This window comes from Pteropus vampyrus, unplaced genomic scaffold (genome assembly GCF_000151845.1).
Source record: "Pteropus vampyrus isolate Shadow unplaced genomic scaffold, Pvam_2.0 Scaffold81, whole genome shotgun sequence".
Lineage (NCBI taxonomy): Eukaryota > Metazoa > Chordata > Mammalia > Chiroptera > Pteropodidae > Pteropus > Pteropus vampyrus.
Window position 1 is genome coordinate 2,963,442 of NW_011888862.1, and position 16,012 is coordinate 2,979,453.

General features: G+C 42.5%; 1 protein-coding gene and 1 non-coding gene across 2 annotated transcripts in view; both read left to right on the plus strand.

The window, feature by feature from the left end:
• EGFL6 (EGF like domain multiple 6) overlaps nt 1-16,012 on the plus strand; it is a 57,151-nt gene that overhangs the window by 34,604 nt on the left and 6,535 nt on the right. The window contains exons 8-10 of the mRNA XM_023532346.1: nt 8,197-8,523; nt 9,569-9,649; nt 15,026-15,127. Of these exons, the coding sequence (XP_023388114.1) occupies nt 8,197-8,523; nt 9,569-9,649; nt 15,026-15,127 (510 nt within the window). The remainder of the gene's footprint in view (nt 1-8,196; nt 8,524-9,568; nt 9,650-15,025; nt 15,128-16,012) is intronic.
• Nucleotides 7,813-7,931, plus strand: LOC111741710. The gene has a single exon (XR_002781066.1). It is a non-coding gene; the product is annotated as a 5S ribosomal RNA (ribosomal RNA).

Genomic DNA, 16,012 nt, shown 5'->3' on the forward strand with positions numbered 1-16,012 from the left:
GTTTTTTAATTTTGGATTTTTTTGTCCAGATGCAAATCTAAAAATGGGAACAATAAAGCAGTTTCTATATTTGATAAAAGAAAGAATAACAAGGCCTACTTAATCTCGATCTCGGTGATCTGTTCATGACCGTTGCCATGAAGGTGGCTTTACAAACAGGTGGAGGTAAAGGCACGTGCTCTTTCCTCTCTCTTTCAGCCCTGTCATATTTCAAATTCCACATCCTGTCAGATATCCCATTTCCAGGGTCACTGAAGCCACTCTGATAAGACTCTGGTATCAGTTAGCTATGGGCCTGATCTTTGTGAAAAAAAAAACTATTTTATCCCTTAGGGAAGGGATCCCAAGTCTCAATGAGCAAGCGAAGGTGGGTGTTGGGGGGCTCTTGGACACCTTCCCAGCGAAGGGAAGTTTGGTCTCCCTGTAGAATCCTAGTCACATAACGTGTAGCAAACATGCACGTGATGTAGAAAGCTAACAAACAGTTGGGGGAAAAGTAGGGTTTCTTTCAACCCTACACTCAGAGCGTCCCAGGACACGTCCTGTGTAATTGTGTTGGGGCGACACTCAGTTTCTGGGTGTTGAACAGTCTTATGAAGGTCCCACAGCTCTTCTCTCAAATCTTCTCAAACACAAGGGCTGTTCTAGGCAGACTGGTGAACCCCCTACAGACCCGCCCAGCTCTGTAATCAGTGATGCTGAGTCACACAGCACAAGCCTGTTCCGTGATATCTACAGGGAGGTCCCACAGGACAGGGTGCAAAGTCATATGGAGAGCTTCCAAAGGAAAGAAATCTTTGTGATTTTAAAAGTGATGGAGATTAGCATCCGAGCTCCCTTTGTGACTAAATTAAAAACAGTAGGCTATTTTGTGTGCATATGTCTACAAAAGCTGCAGCTCGGCAGTAGGGTGGAGCAGAGGGCGAATGAGCCTCTCACCTAGGTGGAATTCACAAACTTTCCTAGTGTACATCCAGCAGACAAGCTAGGACTAGCCTGACCCTTGCTCCTGGCAGTCTTTGAACAAAATGCCTATGAATTCAGGTGAGGTCAATGGTTCATATCCCATCTAGTACTTCTTTGCTTAGGAGTTCCAAGTCCTTCCATGTATAGAATTTATTTTCTGATATTGTGATTTAGTTCTAAATTAAGCTGATGAAAAAGTTAAGAAAACAACCTAAGCATCATATAGATTTCAGTAGTATTGATCAGCAGATAAAATGGCTGTGGGGTAAGTGAGCTGCAGACACACTCCCTACATACTGGGTGTCAGGCAAGCCGGGGCTCTGCGCCAAGGTGCTGAGAATTTTACACCTCACAGTTCTCAGGCCACACTTGGTTTGTTGGCCATGTTGGTGGCTGGTCGAGTGTAAGGGATGATAGTCTTTCAGCACGCCGTGTTACTACAAGTTTGTTCACAGGATGTTCACATTTTTAGATGTAAATGAATGTGCTGTGAATACCCATACGTGCAGCCTCTACGCCAATTGCCTCAATACCCAAGGATCCTTCAAGTGCAAGTGCAAGCAGGGATACAAAGGCAGTGGACTTCAGTGTTCTCGTAAGTAGCATTTGGTCATGATGTCTTAAGTATTCCCAATAAAAGCATTCTCTCCATGTCTCTTTACTCCCTTCATATATTTCTCTGTCCATCTGTCCATCCGTCCATCTCTCTCTCTCTCTTCCTTCCTTCCCTCCCTGATGCCTCCCCCTTCCCCTCCTTATGTATGTGACTGTGCATGCAGTATTTGAAAATTTAACTCTGCCTCAGTCTTGTCTTCTCTGCTAATTGGACCACATCTCTAATACTTACTGAAGTCGTAGGTACTAAAAGAATAGCAAGAGTTCTGGATATTTTTCTCGTTGCAGCAGACTTTCAAATATTGAAAATAAGATGTAAAGACAAATGACACTGAGCAAATGTATCTGTCGGGATAGGCTAGATTACGGTGCAGGAACAAGCAATCCTAAAATGTCAATGCTTAGGACCACAAAAGATTTTTAACCATGTGAATGAGGACTTTTTCCAGAATACACAACCAAAACAAAGTATGATGAAGCTGATGTCACTTTATCTGTCATCCTCAAACCTGGATTTATATTTGTAATATGTAGCACAGAGTCCCATTCTTCTTGCTCGTTAAGTTCCTTAATGCTTAGGTGGTAAAATCTTAAATTTATAAACCAAATGTATAACAATAGAATGCTACTGCTATTAACATCTACAACAGTAATCATTTATTTCTTACTCATGCTATGTCTGAAGAGAGTTATCAGGCTGTTTATTTTCAATGTAGTCACTTAGGAACCCAGACTGACAGAGGTCCTACAATCTATGGTACCAAGGTATCAATTTGAGGCCTCAGGGTCTGTCACAGCAGGAAAAGAAGTATGGACAATCACGCCCCAGCTCTTAATTAATATAATCCTGCCATACATCTCAAAAGAAGAGAAAACTAGAAATCACGATAAGCACCCCCAAATGTCTACCAAGGCAATCCAGCAACAGTGAGAGAGCAGTCATTCCTCTGGCAAACAGTATCTTACAGAATTTAACCTCATCCAGGCCTGTCCCTCTGGTTGTGTCCTTTTTGGCTCATTGGGTGACTAGATATGTTTCCTGCCCTGACCATTCTCTCTCATATACCCCTAAGCTGAGTTCCCACGTGTTCCAGTAAATATGACTTCAAGTTAGACCTTGACGTGTGTCACATCCGATGACACAACAAGAATGGCCATTCAGTGATGGCAAAAATAAACTGTCCATACATGATAGACACTGAGTAGCACACACATAAATGGTTCGCATCAGAGTATCCCAGCAGGCTCCGGTTGACCGCCTCTGGACGGAGTATGTACAAAAGAATATAACCAGAGAAAATGAGTCTGGAAACAGATTCGATGACAACATGCCAAAGAGCTGGGCAGCGTTTAGTCTGGAAGAAAAACACAGTGTGGAAAAGCATAAATCGTGTCCATAAATATTTTAAGGAATGTGAAATTAAAGTGGCTTCCCAAAGCAGACTGAGACCAAATGGGCAGAGGTTACATTTGCTCTTAAAAACGACTGCCAGATATCCCAGCATGGAGCAGGCACTCTGCTGAGCTAGGGACCTTCCACTGCACAGGCTTTCCCTGCGGGCTCTGGGAGGGATGCCTGCTGTAGCTGCAGATGGGATTAAATGGCCACTCACTCTCCAGCAACCCAATGTTGTGCTGTCTATCCCTCAGTATGGATGTGCCTGTGATGTCCTTCTGGAACTTTATTCAAGGAAGGAAAGAGAGATTGGCTGCCTGTGCAGGGCTGTGCATGGGGGCAGTAAGGGAAGGGATGCCATAACCTTGAGAGGCTCCTGGAGAGGTGGCCAAATAAATCAGTTTCTGTCTTGGCTGAGCAGCTGAGGGCTCCATCAGGCCACCAAATTTGAACACGTGCATTCCAGGCTCACTTGTCTCAGGCAGTGTGGTGTAGTGATCCGCAGCTCAGGCTCAGGAGCTAGAATGGCCTGAATCTAAATCCCAGCTCCGCCCCACACTTGACCTTTAGCAAGTTTCTTAACCTCTCTGAACTTGTTTCTTCTTATCCAAAATGGGGCTCCCGGTCATCCTGCGCTGGGTGCTGCTGACGGGCCAGGCCGCGATCCCTCAGGGTTCCCTAATTTCATCGAGGCAGGCTGGACAGTTCCATGCATGTCCCTAGTCCCAGAGCAGTGCACTCTCTCTGCATCGTGACCTTCCAGCTTTCTCTAGAAGGCTGCTCAGCCCCCTGTAGGTACAACCCAGAGTTAACACCCCCAGAGACAACCCTCAACCAGTGGGTCCAGCAGTCTGTAGATAAATACGATGGAATATTACTCAGCCATAAAAAAAAAAATTCTACCATTTGTAATGACATGGCTGGACCTAGAGGGTATGATGTTGAGTGACATAAGTCAGACAGAGAAAGATAAATACCATATGATTTCACTTATATGCTGAATCTAAGGAACAAAAGGAACAAACTAATCTAAAAGAGACTCACAGATATAGAGGACAATCTGGTGACGACCAGAGGGAGGGAGATTGGAGGGCTGGGAGAAAGCGGTGAAGAGTTAAAGAAGTACAAATTAGTAGTTGATAGATGGTCACGGGGATGGGAGCACGGCATAAGGAATACAATCAGCAGTAATGTGATGGCTAGGTGGAGAGCCAGAGGGAAGAGCAATTAGTGGGATCGTTTCATAAACTATATAAATGTCTAACCAGTGTACTGTATACTTGAAACTAGTAAAAAGAAATCTTTAAAAAAAAGACCCAGCTTCTCCCTCACAGGGTGGGACACTTCTGAGGTGTGTTCTACATTGAGCTGATTGGTTTTGCAAAAGTCCAGACTATGTTGCAATATAGAAGAGGAGTTAGTAGATGATCCTCGTGTGCCCTCTCTACCCAGAGGAAGGAGCATCCTACATGTAGATGCGTATTTTTTTTTTACTGTTCTAATACATGTAAGTATTAATAATACACTATGAGATAATTTGGCCTTAATTTGACAGTAGCTATACTTCATTCTAAGAAAATCAAAACTTTGATATTGTGCTACTTGGAAAATTTAAGAAAATGCACTATGTCATTGAGTTATGAGGAGCATGGCTTCTAGAATCAAATTACCTTGGCTTGATTCCTGGCTCCCTAGCCTACCGCCTGTGGACTGAGAACAAATTATTTAATCTTTCAGTGACTCAGTTTCCACACCTGCAAAATAGAGACAATAGTATCAGGCCCTTAATATTGTTCTGACGATTACATGAAATAATCTATACATAATAAATAAATGTCCATATAAAGGGCTTAGCTCCAGCCCAGAATATATTAAGTGCTCAATAATCATGCACTAGTAGTAGGAGTAATAGTAGTGATGGCGTCGTTGCCAAAATACAACAGTTATTCCCATCAAAAGTAGCTTCCTTAGTCATTAGAAATACGCTTCTGATTTGATTCAATTTATACAGAGCATATTCAAGAACATAGATGTTGCTATAACCAGGCCATTCTAATTTTTTTTTTCATTTATAAAATAAACATTAGAAGTTTGGAGGTATGGCCTGGAAATTTCTTTTTAAACTCAGTAAAAGATTTTCAACACTCTGGTGACAAATTCTAAAAATAATAGCAAACACAGGATGATTATATGTCAGTCACTAGTCTTAGTAATGAACATGTATTCTCATTTAAACCTCAGAAAACCCCCGTTCTTACCTCAACTTTATAAATGGGGAGACTGAGGCAAAGAGAAGACAAATATTGGTTGGAGGACATAAAACTAGAAGATGTAGGAGCTAGGAGTCAGACCCAGGATACTGGGTTCCAGGGCTTCTCACAGGATAGGTATGTACGTAACCCATAGCTACACCTCTGGGATGGAGGTGGCCCCTAGGCCCCTCCCTGACAAACTCTCCTGGCTAGCTTTTCTGCCACCCTTGCCCCTTCCCGTTTCCTGGGTACCACAGTGCAGTACATTCCTCATCCACGATTAAGCCCCTCCTCCCAAGACTGTGCCTGAAGCTCAGATGACAGGAACAGTTCTCCTGCCAGATAGGAGATCATCTGATGAACCTGGCACAGGTGAAGGGAAGTCAAAGTCGTATTCCCCCTGGGAAAGATGTTCTCACGTCCTAGTGATCATCTCTAAGTAAAGTGTGGGTTTTGGGGTTGGTAGAAGTTTGGGACAAAGTGGATATTTAGAGAAATCTCTCCCAAGGGAAAATGCCAACTGCATCTACAGAAGATTGGCCTCTGAATCTGAAGACTGCAGTTCCCTGTTTTTATATCCAAGATGCCCAAATGTGTCAAAGATCCTCCTCCTGCAACTCCCCCGCCCCAACATGTTTATATTCTCAAGAAGATGGTGCAATAATAAAGAAAATTTTAAGAGGAAACAGCCATGTCATGTGCATCAGCCAAATATAACCATTCACAGTCGTGCATGCACATAGCTTTTTTTTTTTTTAAGCATATCTTTCTTATCTTTGCCCCAGCTCTTTCTCTCTATACTGAGGGAGTGAAATTGTTGACAACACAAAGATTGTGATGGCCTACTTTTTAATTTTCAACAGGAAAAATAACTTCAAAGCAGAAAGTGAGAGCAGATGTTTAGGTTTGCCTTTTGTGGATTGAAACCCATTATATATTAAAGATCCTTAGTTTTATGTTACTGATTGCCGAAGGGGAATTTCCAGGGGATGGGTGTTTCCTTTTAATTTTTCTTGCTGGGTCTTCAGGAAAGATTCAGGGAACTATGGACAGAATTACACAGTGGGGCCTCCAGCGGAAGGTCCATATCTGATCAGCGCATTACAATCAAAACTTAACATGTGACCTCCAGCAGAGAAGCTGAAACAGACCATCTGAAGGTTGGGAAAATGAATACTGATATGTTACTTGTATTAGTAGTAGTTGGTTTTGAACCTATAATTACAGACTGTCACATTGATAAATAACTAGGACATTTCATTGAAAAGGGAAATGTAGCTTTTGTCATAACAGTCTTAGATTGATTTCAAAGTAGAAACAATGTATTAATTAAGAGCACATGTATTTTCAAAGCAATGTTTAATTACCCACAATATTGTAGGCTTCTCCTTGTTTATTTTTCTACTACTTCGGTACAAATCGAATCAGCCAAATGATGAAGAAGGAACTGAGCAAGAGGAGAAATTAAAACATCGCCAAGGAAAATATTTTAATAAAATCTTAATCCAATTTATTTTTATAGTATTCTTTTTAGGCACTGAAATTGATGTGTACTCCTTTATTTCATTTTCCTCTAAACTTTGTCCACGTAGTTGAGTTGAGTGAATTGGTTCAGATGTTCTTACACCATTTTTGCTTAGTTCTAGACTAGCGCGTGCCTGGATATTTTATAAAAGGACAATATATTTGGCTTTAACAATCAGCGTTTTTATTTTTTACATTAGTTGGTTATTCTGAATTATCATGAGTAAATCACTGGAAAAGGGGCATGCATCTTTGGATTCTAGATCTCAAGGAATTTGAACCAGTCTAGAGAAAAGGAACTCTTAACCCTAAAGCAGGAATAAATAAACCTGTCATAGAAATAGGGCTACTGCCGACTAGCTGAGTGGCTTTGGGCAAGTCACTTAACCTGACCCAGTTGCCTCATCTACAAAACAAAGGTGTTGGGCTCAATGACCTTTTTTCTGCCTCTTGAGTTCTTCTAAACTAATATTTTCCCAAGGGTCATTGATCTACTGGGGGTATGATGAATCAGCCTAGAGGTGCATTTCTAAAACCAACTTTATTTAGTGGTGAGAAATAAGAAATGAATATAAAATAGTAAATGCAGAAAACTCTCTATAAGTGTTCAATAAATTAAAGCATTAGGTTTAAATAGTAGTTGATGGAGGTGAAGAAATTCAAAGGGTCGAGAGAATGTGGAAGAAAAATTAGACATGTCTGCACTGAACCATCAATCATCATTTTCGTAGGTCACAAATGGCCCATTATTGGCAATTTATGTGGTTCGACCTAATGCTATGGCTGTAATCTTTGAACATTAAATTTGGACAAACCTATAGCTACCTGGGCAGCGCCAGCTTTGGAGACTACCTGTGTGAAAGCAAGAATATTAGACGACTCTGGATAATCCATTACCTTAGGATCTGTAACAACCTGGAAGGAGCAGGTATTTCATCATCAGGTCTCTGAAGCAAATCAAAGGTGCGTCCTCTAACAGAAGGTAGTTAAGATACTAACTTAACATTGGAACTGTTTAAACAGATGCAGATCCAGTTCTTCCTAAAATGTCAAATCATAGTCTATGGCCATGCTACCCTGAACAAGCCCGATCCCGTCTGATCTCGGAAGCTAAGCAGGGTCAGGCCTGGTTAGTACTTGGATGGGAGACCACCTAGGAAGACCAGGTGCTGTAGGCGTAAAAAATAATAAATAGACAAACAAACAAACAAATAAATAAAATAAGGGACTGTAAGCTGACAAGGTCCTTGCGGTCTGTGAGGTCAACCAAGGGTTGCCTTGCCTAAAAAAAGGAAAAGAAAATGTCAAATGGTAGAGCCTCATATGAGTTGCATCGGAAAGCATTCCTTTACTGCACTTTAACACTTTTCAATGCTCCATTTTTCGTGAGTCATCTAATTATCAGACAAGGTGGAACTTCTTGCCTGTTATTGTTTGTTTTAGTTATCCCTGAAAAGTCTGTGAAGGAAATCATCAGAGCTGCTGGTACCATCAAAGACAGAATCAAGAAGTTGCTTGCTCACAAAAACAGCATGAAAAAGAAAGTAAAAATTAAAAATGTCATCACAGAACCTGCTGGGACTCCCAACCCCAAGGTTAACTTGTGGCCCTTCGATTCTGAAAAGAGCGTTTTCAGAGGTGGGCACCCTAATGGAGAAATAAAAGGGAATGAAGAGAGAAAGAACGAGGGGCTGGGGGAAGAGAAAAGAGATGAGACAGCCTCGAAGAACCACGTGGAACAGGAGCAGTGGCTTCGAGGAGATGTGTTCTGTGAGTATCTCTTTCGTTCTTTTATACATTTTATAAAAAATGAATTGTGGTTTCTCCTGGCAAATGAAAGAAGAAAAGACAGTTTCACACCTTAAGTAAAACGGCTTTGGCTTTAAGTCCTGAGAAGCAGGGTTCTCTATAAGGTCTGGAAACTTAACATCTTTCAGAGATACGTAATCGGATTTGTTCTATGGGAAACAAGGTACGTAAGTCTTTTCCCTTGGGGCGGGGGGTTTCCTGTTTGAAACACACCTTCTCTTTCCACTCCCAGACAAGTCAGCTGCTTGCCCTGCATGCACAGTTCTGTGGCTGCCCAGCTTTCCATGTGGCGCACCCCTCAAACCAGAGCCACTCTTACCAGGTGGATCTGCCAAACTCTACCTTTCTTCTTGAGGGTGCTTTTTACAGTCTCATTCAATGAAGAGAATTTTGCAGTTGTGTAGTTATGATTTTAAAAGCCAAAATGGGCAATTGTGGGGAAGAAAATTCTATAGTAGAGCTTAAGCTTATGTGTTCTCCATGAATGGATAACTACAGAAGCCACCATAAGTCTCAGCCCCTCCTGGACGGTTTCCATATTAACCCATCCTGGATCCCGCACACTGAGACTTTCTATTTCATTCTCGTTGGACATCCATTGCTCCCTCTGTATTGTGCCTCGTCTGTTGTTGGCTCCATGGCTGTTCGATTTAACTAAGTGGGAAGTAGACACAGGCCCACTCATCCAAAAACTAGCATGCCAATAACATCATCTCCCTTAAGAGAGAGTGAGAATCTCACAAAAGTATATTTCCAAAACCTGGTGAGAAGGGACGTGTTATTAGTAGTATAGATGCTTAGGTCAACTGGGAACCTCTGGAAAAAGATGTCCCGGATGAGGATACTGGACCCAAGTGAAGCCTTGGAAATGTTAGGGAAACGCGGCTCTAACATACGCTGTCGGTAGAATACATGATCAAACCCTCTTTGTTCAGTCATTCATTCATAACTTCTTAGCATGTGAGGTTTTGGCATTGTTCTTAACTGATTAAGTGTTCTCTATTAGCCCCTAAGGTGAATGAAGCAGATGAATATAGTCTGGGTCTCATCGAAAGAAAAGCTACAACACCCAGACTGGAACACAAAGGTAAATAACACTTTCCTCTAAGTATATGCTCTCTCACGGTCTGCCATGTTGTTTTCATTTCCTCATAGGATGAGATGTTTATGAGTCATTGCTTCATTTATAAACACCTCAGGGAAAAATCATTACATCATGAATGACACACTACATCACTCTAGGTGCCAGTATGAAAATAGTGGGTCTTCTGTACCAGTGATTATAATATAGTAAGGCCATCTTCTCTCCACCACTCCCACCTGACACCTAGAGTAAAGAGTTGAGGCAGATTGTATGTATGGAGATGGGAGAAAATGACTCATTTGCTTCAACTTCCAACACCTAAGAGCCCACGACCTGACCATGTACTAAAATCTAACCCAAAGTGCCTATGTCGGTTACCTATTATCAAATAATGCGGCATAACAACAAACCAGAAACCCTCAATGGCCTACAGCAATACATATTTATTTTTACTTACAAGTCTACGGATTGGCTGGATAGTTCTGCTAATCTGAGCTGGTTTGGGTGGGGCTCGCCCATGTGTCTGTGGTCAGCTGCGGGCCCGCTTAGTGACTTTGCTGATCCTAGCTGTGCTCTCTCACACACCTAAGGCCTGTCGGGACAACTGGGCTGACTCAGCTCTGCTCCATTTGGTCTCTCATCCTCCAACAGGCTAGCCAAGCTTGTTCTTATGAGGCATGCGGCAGGGTTCCAAGGAAGAGTGGACGCACACAGGCCTTTGGAGGTCTAGGCACAAAATTGGCACATCACTTCCACCAGACTCTATCGGCCAAAGCAATTCACAAGGCCAGTCCAGACTTATGAGTTGGGGGAGGTGCTACAAAGTTATGTGACAAAGAGCATAGGTACAGGGAGAGGTAAAAATTAGGGCCATGCTCATGATCAGTCTATCAAAGCCTCATAATCTGGAATTTCTTAGGTCTGATCTCTAATTCCTCTGAGTTTATTTAGCACATTTACCACCTGTAACAATTTGTATGTGTCATTTCTACACAAACATCAGGGGAAAACCTACTTATATATTAATCACTTTTACTTGGTATAAATATGAATGCTTTGATCTAATTTTCCTTTTCAAACTGTCTTTTACTTACCACCATACGTGTCCTAAGTTTATGCTAGTTTGATTCCCACTCGTGTGTACCCCGTGAGTACATTCTTCAATTCTGTTCCTTTGGTTTACAGGACAAATTCCACCATGAAGAAAGTACCTCTCTACCTCTCTAGTTCAGTCCTCCAAATTTAATCTAAGAACCTGCTTCTAAAAACTGTCCAAAGGCTAGTGACTCATGACCCAGCTCCTACAGGCTTCTTGTTTTCTTCCATATTTCTCCTAAGTGTTCTATTTAATTTTTTTATTTCTCTGCATCAAACACCTTATTGCCCTTTCTCCTGATTAGGAAGAAAATGTATCATAGCTCAGGGGTTAAGCTACGTCCTCCAGGTGCTCAGAACTTCTGCCCAGACCTATTTTACACTTGCTAAAGTGACATTAATAAATTGAATCTTCTTTGGATTCCCAAACCAACCAGGTTTCTTATCCTATCTTTTCTTCTGTAATCCTTAATGAAACACAGAAAGTTTACAATTTTGTATATGAGCATATGACTCTGTGATTGCTAAGGTCCTTGAGTAAGGCGTCCTGGAGCATTCATTCTCAACTAGAAGACTCAGGTGGGTACCCCAACACTTCCACTTGCTGTTGTCCTTGGGCAAGTCACTTAGACTTGTGTTGCCTCATTACTTTCAAGTGTAAATTTGTAATAAGAACAATACTTGTCTTAAGGCACTGTCTTAGGCTAAGTTCCTCAGAAACAGACTCTGAGACAAGAATTTGTGTGCAAGTGGTTTATGTGTGAGGTGATCCCAGGAAACAGTGGTTTGGAGTGGGACGTGAGACAGGGCAGAGGAGGAGGCAGTAAAGGCTGCATTATCAAGCAGATTTCCACTGTAGACAACTGGAGCTAGATTCCACTGGGGAATTTGGAAGCCAGTATACAACACGTGGCTCAGAATTGTGGGGAAAGGGAGCAGGGTATTTATACACCGGCTCCCATCAGACATTGATTGAAGGCTGCTCCCAGGAGGGTGCTCCTGACCTGCCATAAAGACAGAGAAGGGCACCACTGTGGCAACTGGACCTCCATTCCAGTTGGACCCTGTGCAAGACTAGAGAGAGCGTGGAGTCCAATCTGACTTTAGGTCCGTGTCAAATTCCAACGCTTACTGGTCCAACCCAAAGGCAAGAAAATGGAGATATCTATCCACCAATGCCTTTCCATCGCCGATTGAGGGCTCTCCCAGGGGAATGGCTCCCTGGTATTCTGGTCTGCCTGGCTTGGGCCAAGCATGCTCCAGCCACAAAATATCCTCACACAGAGGATTGTGAGTGTTTGCAGTAGAAAGTCACATGCCTATGAGGGAACATAAGTGCCGACAGATGTTGCTGTGGCACCAACAGCATCTGTTTTAGGAGTAGTACAGATTAAATCAGAGAATATATTTGAAAGTACTTTGCAAATCGTAAAGTGCTACACAAATGAAATACTGTACTTGAGACCAAAGCCTTGAGTTTTCTCTCTTTAAGGAGTAGTTGGCTATATACTATTCCATTGTCCCCATTTACATTCCCAATCTCCTGCATTTTGAGGAAGAGTAGGGAGTTTGAGGCAAACGTGCCACCACGGTTATAAACCAACTGAAGGATTTATGTTGCACTGGCTGTGGGCTGATAACATCGACTTTTCAAACTACTAACGATACTCACTAAAGAACATCGAAGACTAGAAGCAAGTATTATCTGACATCTTTTAATTTTAAAACTGGGACTAGAAATAAAATATCTTCACTGGAATGGGAGCAACAGGGGTTGAGAAGAAAGGAAAGAGATAAAAGCAGCAGTGTGTTGTGCCGACTTAGGATATTTGCAGGATGGATGGCCCTGGATTTCAGTCTGATTTAGGATTCAGGTCCAATTCCAGCATTCCGTGTCTTAGACAAATCACTTATGCCCTCAGTTTTACTTTCCTGAAAACGAGTCTGATTATAGAATTTTTATGACAATCAAATCAAATATTGTGATGTATATGAAAATGTTCTGTAAATTGTAATAAGTCAACAACTAGCTGCTGCCACTTCTCTCTTTAGCTCTTTCTCTGTCTCTGCCATTCCTTTATTCCTTAGCATAAACTGCCAAAGCCCCAACTCAGAGCCAGAGGCTGGCATTAGTTATAACCAAAGCATCTCTATCTCTCCTCTCTTTCCTAGTTGAGTTTTCTGTCATCTACATCGAGGTCAAAAAACTTTTTCCATAAAAGACCAGATAGTAAATATTTTAAACTTTGTGAGCCATACAGTCTGTGTTGTAACTACTCGATTCTGTCTTTGTAACTCAAAAACAGCCATAGATAATATGTAAATGAATGAATGAATGGGTGTAATATTTCAATAAAATTTTATTTACAAAAACAAGCAGTGGGCCAGGATGTTAGTTTGCTGACCCCTGAGCTACATAAAAGCAACTAGAGGCGCTGGTCCAAAACTTGTAATGTTGGCCCTGTACTCCATACAATAGTTAGGATTTTGTTAAACTAACGCTTGTTAAGTGGAACCCAGAGTTTAACAAAAGACCACAAAAGAAATTGAGATAGAGAAGTTTATTACTCACAGGTCCTGGAGGAAGTACATGGCATACCTGGTGGGCCCACGTGGAGAGATCAAAGCATGGTATTTACAGAGAAAGAGGAAGGATCTGGGACACGCGCCTTTATTAGGGTCCCCAACACTTTGGGGTTTTGAGGTGTCGCAAGCGAGAAAAGCGGCTACTGATTTAACACCATTGAACGCATTTATGTCCTTCCCCAAGGCCAGGTTTATTGAGTGGAACCTTCTCAGATAAACCGATCAGGTACCCACCCACCCAGGTTCACATACAACACACAGAGCGGGGAAGCACAGAGGCTCACGTGACAGAGCGAAGGGATGAAAGTCCTTAGGGACGCCAAGGCGAGCTGAGTTGACTGGCAGCGCAGAGAGCTGCGTGTAGGTCCCAAGCCTGTGGCTGCGACACGCACAAGGTCAGAGCCTTGGGTTCTCGCCACCATCCATGATGCTGTCGGGTCAGGCTTGAACATCGTCTGTCTCAGGTGTTCAGCGTACATGCACCTTATAAGGTGGGAGCCTCATGCTTATTGGCCTCTGCAGGTGGGGGCTGATGAACCCTAAGGGCATTCCCCTTGACAGGGCAAAGTTCCCTGATTTGCGGGGGGAGACCAAGTCCTGCACTGAGAACAGGGTTTTTTGGCAGAGTGTAGAAAGAATTCAACACACATACCAAAGTTAGAGTCAAAGGAAAGTTTATTAGGAAAGGAGTAACACTCCACAGACAGTGTGGTTTCCTGTCAGAGGCAGAGAGTGAGAGGGGCCAAGAGAGAGAGGACAGTAAGAGAGATAGAGTCAAGATTAGTACAGAAAGAAAGACAGTGAGAAGGACCCTGAGGGTTAGGGGAATTTGGTTTATATATAATTCCTTCAACCTGTGAATTATAATTTAAAAGACTCTGTAAACCCATTTCCTTTGACATGGACATACAGTGAGGAAAGGAAGAGTATGAAAAATGAAAAGGTCAGAATGTAGAGTGAGAGATCTGCTGGCAGGTCCCGGCCTTTAATCCTTAGGTTCCCCATGGTTTTAGCCATAGGGAATGAATGATTTTATTTGTGTTGGGTGCCACTTAAACACTTTGTTTTTCCTGTTTCCCCTTCTCAGGTGTGGAGAAGGGGTGGTTAGTAATCCAGCAGAAATCTTTTGTTCTGCAGGTGTCCTCCAGGCCTGGCTGCAGGGCTGATCAGCACATTGTAGTCTCTGAATGTGGCTTGATTAAGTATTAGTTTCTTGTCTCTTCCCTACCTTAGCCTTACGTGCCAGTTGACATTACTGTCATGGCTCCCATGGAATCCATTTTGTAAAGTTCAAAAGGTCCTCATTTCTTTATGCACTGTACACCAGGATAAGGCTGGATTGGCCAATTTGAACCAACTACATCGGGGTTGCTCTAAGGAGCAAGTAAGGAGGAGGCCCTGGGAAGCAGGGGTGACTGTTTCTCACAAAGGCGACACGGAAGTCATACAAGGAACTTTCATTTACTTGTGACACTGCAAGTTGTAATCTAGGGCGTGTACTCACATGACACTGCTAGTATCAATTTAAGGCCCCCACAGGCTGCTTGACCAAATAAAATGGATGCTGAGGCTGCAATACCGTGGAGTAGCTTAGCTAAACTCTTGACTGAAAACATGGCATTGCCTTCCAAAGCTCCACATGTTAGACATTTTTCTAAAGCTCTTAACAATTATGAAACACACCATTTTTCTTAGCAGATTTAAACATCTCCATTGACTGCAGCTTCGATCGTGGGGACTGTGACTGGAAACAGGATGTAGAAGATGATTTTGACTGGAATCCTGCTGATGGAGACAATGGTATTTAGGTTTCACTATCTCGTGTTGTGCAATGCGATTCGGGCAAAGAAGGCTCTCCAGCGCGGGAGGGTTATTATTCCTGTCACTTGTTAGGTTGGGGTTCTTTGTTATGTTTGGAAACATTTAGACCTTCTGAAGTCTCCCCTGATGAATGAGTAACTTGGTTTAGCACATCACATTCTCTTCCTTAATCCCTCTGCCACCCGCCTACCCCACCAAGGATGCTCTAGCAAACCTCTTCCATCTTCACTCTCCTGCTGCTGAGAGAGATGTTGAAATTCGTACAGGGTAGGAGGAAGTCATTCCTTTTCTCCATTTTGCCAACTTTGGCGCATTGTTGTTTTTGTTTTGGGGAGGGAAACAAATCTGGAAAGGAAATAAGACCGCTCCCTAAACCTGGAGTTTTAGCAGAGTCAGCCCTAAAGCTTCAAAACCACAATGAGCACCAAATTAACAACCTGAACTCCTGGACTGAACCTTCCCTTCTGTTGCTTGAGGATTTCTTTCTTCACATTTAAGCTTGGATTTTTCTCAGCCTTGGCTCTGAGCTGCCTAGTTTCCACTGCCTACCTAAACATTATTGATGTGCCGTAGCTTTTCTTTTGGACAGAGCGTTTGGCTGGGAGAGCCCATGTGAAGCATAAATTGGACCCCTGTCTCCTAAGGCTGAGTATATAATTAGAGAAAACTGCTATACATTCAGAGACTCGAATTTCCTGCCAAATTATTTTTGTGGGGATGTACAGGCTTAGCCCTAGGTTAGAAGATCCTTCTTCTAGATCCTTCCTCTGGACTAATTTCTTTCTGAGAGCTTTTCTTTCAAGCCCTGACATGTAATCAGGAAACCTGGATATTCCCTATAAAAATTAAGAATTTGGGATTACG